At 43.1% G+C, this 2292-nt stretch overlaps 1 protein-coding gene across 1 annotated transcript; it reads right to left on the reverse strand.

The window, feature by feature from the left end:
• On the reverse strand, positions 1-981 carry LOC122664048 (AT-hook motif nuclear-localized protein 22-like). The gene has a single exon (XM_043859729.1). The coding sequence runs from the start codon at positions 962-964 to the stop codon at positions 17-19; it is 948 nt and encodes a 315-aa protein (XP_043715664.1). The 5' UTR covers positions 965-981; the 3' UTR covers positions 1-16.
• Positions 982-2292: the final 1311 nt, after the last annotated feature.

Below are 2292 nucleotides of genomic sequence, written 5' to 3' on the forward strand. Positions count from 1 at the left end.
TGTGTGTGTTGTTGTGTTAATAAGGAGGGCGACCAGTAGCCCAATAAGCCTCAGGTGGTAATTGACCAGAATTGAGAAGGTTTGGTGGTAAACCATGAAAAAGAGGTGTGTTAGGGTCTTGCATTAACTGTTGCTGTTGTTGCTGCTGCTGTTGTTGTTGTTGCTGTTGTGGTTGACCTATCATTCCTGGTTCCAAGCCGCCTCCGCTCGCCATTGGAAGCGGCGCCTCCTCATCTTCAAGCGGCAATCGTTCATACGCCGCATTACAGAACGACGCTGCCATAATTACTACCGGTCCCGATGCGACAAGCGCTCCAATAACACTACCGCCGACAACTTGACCTTGTCCACCTGCTAGATATATAGTTAATCCGGTGGCAGCCGGTGGAGCTGGTGGTGGTAAGAATGATCCAGAAAGAGATAAGATTTCAAACCGTCCATGTAAAGTTACAACTGAACCAGGTGCAGCCGGTTGCCGGAGAGTAACATTAGTTACAGTACCACTACCACTTAAAATGCAAACTCCTCGTTGCCGGCGCCTAGCAAATGTAGCGACGCTTTCGCCGATATCACAACCGTTAGCTATCTCCATCACATGTGCTCTTAGGGCATTTGCACTATCTCTTGTTATGATGATTGGGGGTTTAGGTTTGTTCTTGGAACCTGCAGGTCTACCTCGTGGTCTTCTAGTAAACTCTCCATCTCCACCTCCGGTATTGGATCCAACAACCATTTCCTTCCCGTCGTTGCTGTCATCGTCGTCCTCGTTGTCGTCGCGATCGAGTTTCTTTCCTTTCTTGAAAGCGCTGGTGCCGGTATGTTCGTCTTCGGAATTCAGATTTTGTTGGTGGTGGTGTTGGAGTTGTTGTTGAAGGTGGAGATGTGGATGGTGTAGATGAAGACCTCTAGTATTGAAAGGAGGTGGAAGAGTAAGGCCATGTGCTGATGCTGTTACTGGATCCATCTTTTCTTCTTCTTTTTTTTTTTTTTTTACTTCTCTCTATCTTCTTCTTAGATTGAAATCCAGATGTGGAGCAGAGAAGGAAGCAACAAGAAAGTTTGAATTTGGTTTTCTTGAATGAATCAATTTCAAAAATTCTTGAAAAGAGAAGGAGGGGAAAGGAGAAGATTTTGGGTAAGAAGAAGCAATTTTGTAGCTGAATCATCCATATTTGTTGTGTCTCTCTCTCTGAGCTAAAAATTCTTGGAAGGTCCTTTGTTGCTGTTGTTGAAGGTGGGAGGGAGAGAGAGATGAAATGGAGAAGGAGAGGGAGAGAGAGAGAGAGAGATAGGAGTGGTTTTGATCCTCTTTTAGGTCATCGTTGGGTTAGGCTTAGGTCCAGGAAATGGATCGATGATGGATTTTGGTTTCGGTAAAGACAGCGTGCGTGTAGCGGTGGATGGGCCCACATCTTCTCTCTCTCTCTCTCTCTCTTTTTCTTTCTTTTGTCTCCCCAGCACACCACGTTCTATATAACCCTATTATGAGTCCATCAAATCGTTCCCTTCTTCGCTACTTCTTCAACCTCCCTTCTGTCAGTCTTTACAGAACACATTTACAACCCATTCTATTTTTTTTTTTTTTTCCTTCTCTTCTATAGTTTCTCTTTAAAGGGTCTTATTAATTTTGATTTTTTCATGATAAAAAACCTTTACTTTTCTGTAATAGATCACAGAGGAATTGAAACAGAGAAACGGTATGATCTATATTTCAAAGCCTACCCAATCCAGTTCCACGAAAACTGATTCTTGTTCAGTGTAGAAAATTCAGTAATTTTGCTTTGAAGGACTCTTAAAGCAGTTCTTACAGTCTTTCTTTGCTTTTCGTTTCTGTTTCTATCTATTATGTCTCTCTCTCCTTGTCTGAAGCTCTAACATATTTTATAAGAACTGTTCATTCCTGCTTTTGAGGAGGAAATGTAAGCCGCAATCTAAGACTAGAAAACAAAGACAAACTGGGGAGTTAATTTTCTCTGAAAAATTTTTCTCTGGTAAAAAGGAAATGCAAATTTTTGAAAGATTACTACTGTAAATCCAAATTGTAAAACGGAAGGAAGTGGAAGAGAGAGAGAGAGACCGAGAATCGTGCCGGTCACAAAGACAAGTTCTGAGTCTGCGACCTCATTGTAAGGGTCTGGTCCAAGTTTCGATGAGGTCCATGACCCCACTCGCTTACAGTCCCAACCTGGCCTCGTGCAAATTCTCTCTCTATCTCTTTCATCCTCACGCGCAAACACACGCGTCAATGCTAATGTTGGTGGGTCCACAAACTTCAATTTGACACGTGCCGCC

This window comes from Telopea speciosissima, chromosome 6 (assembly GCF_018873765.1).
Source record: "Telopea speciosissima isolate NSW1024214 ecotype Mountain lineage chromosome 6, Tspe_v1, whole genome shotgun sequence".
Lineage (NCBI taxonomy): Eukaryota > Viridiplantae > Streptophyta > Magnoliopsida > Proteales > Proteaceae > Telopea > Telopea speciosissima.

Bases quoted from the DNA above. Each gene is read 5' to 3' on its own strand.
- LOC122664048 (XM_043859729.1), bottom strand. From the start codon at position 964: ATGGATCCAGTAACAGCATCAGCACATGGCCTTACTCTTCCACCTCCT.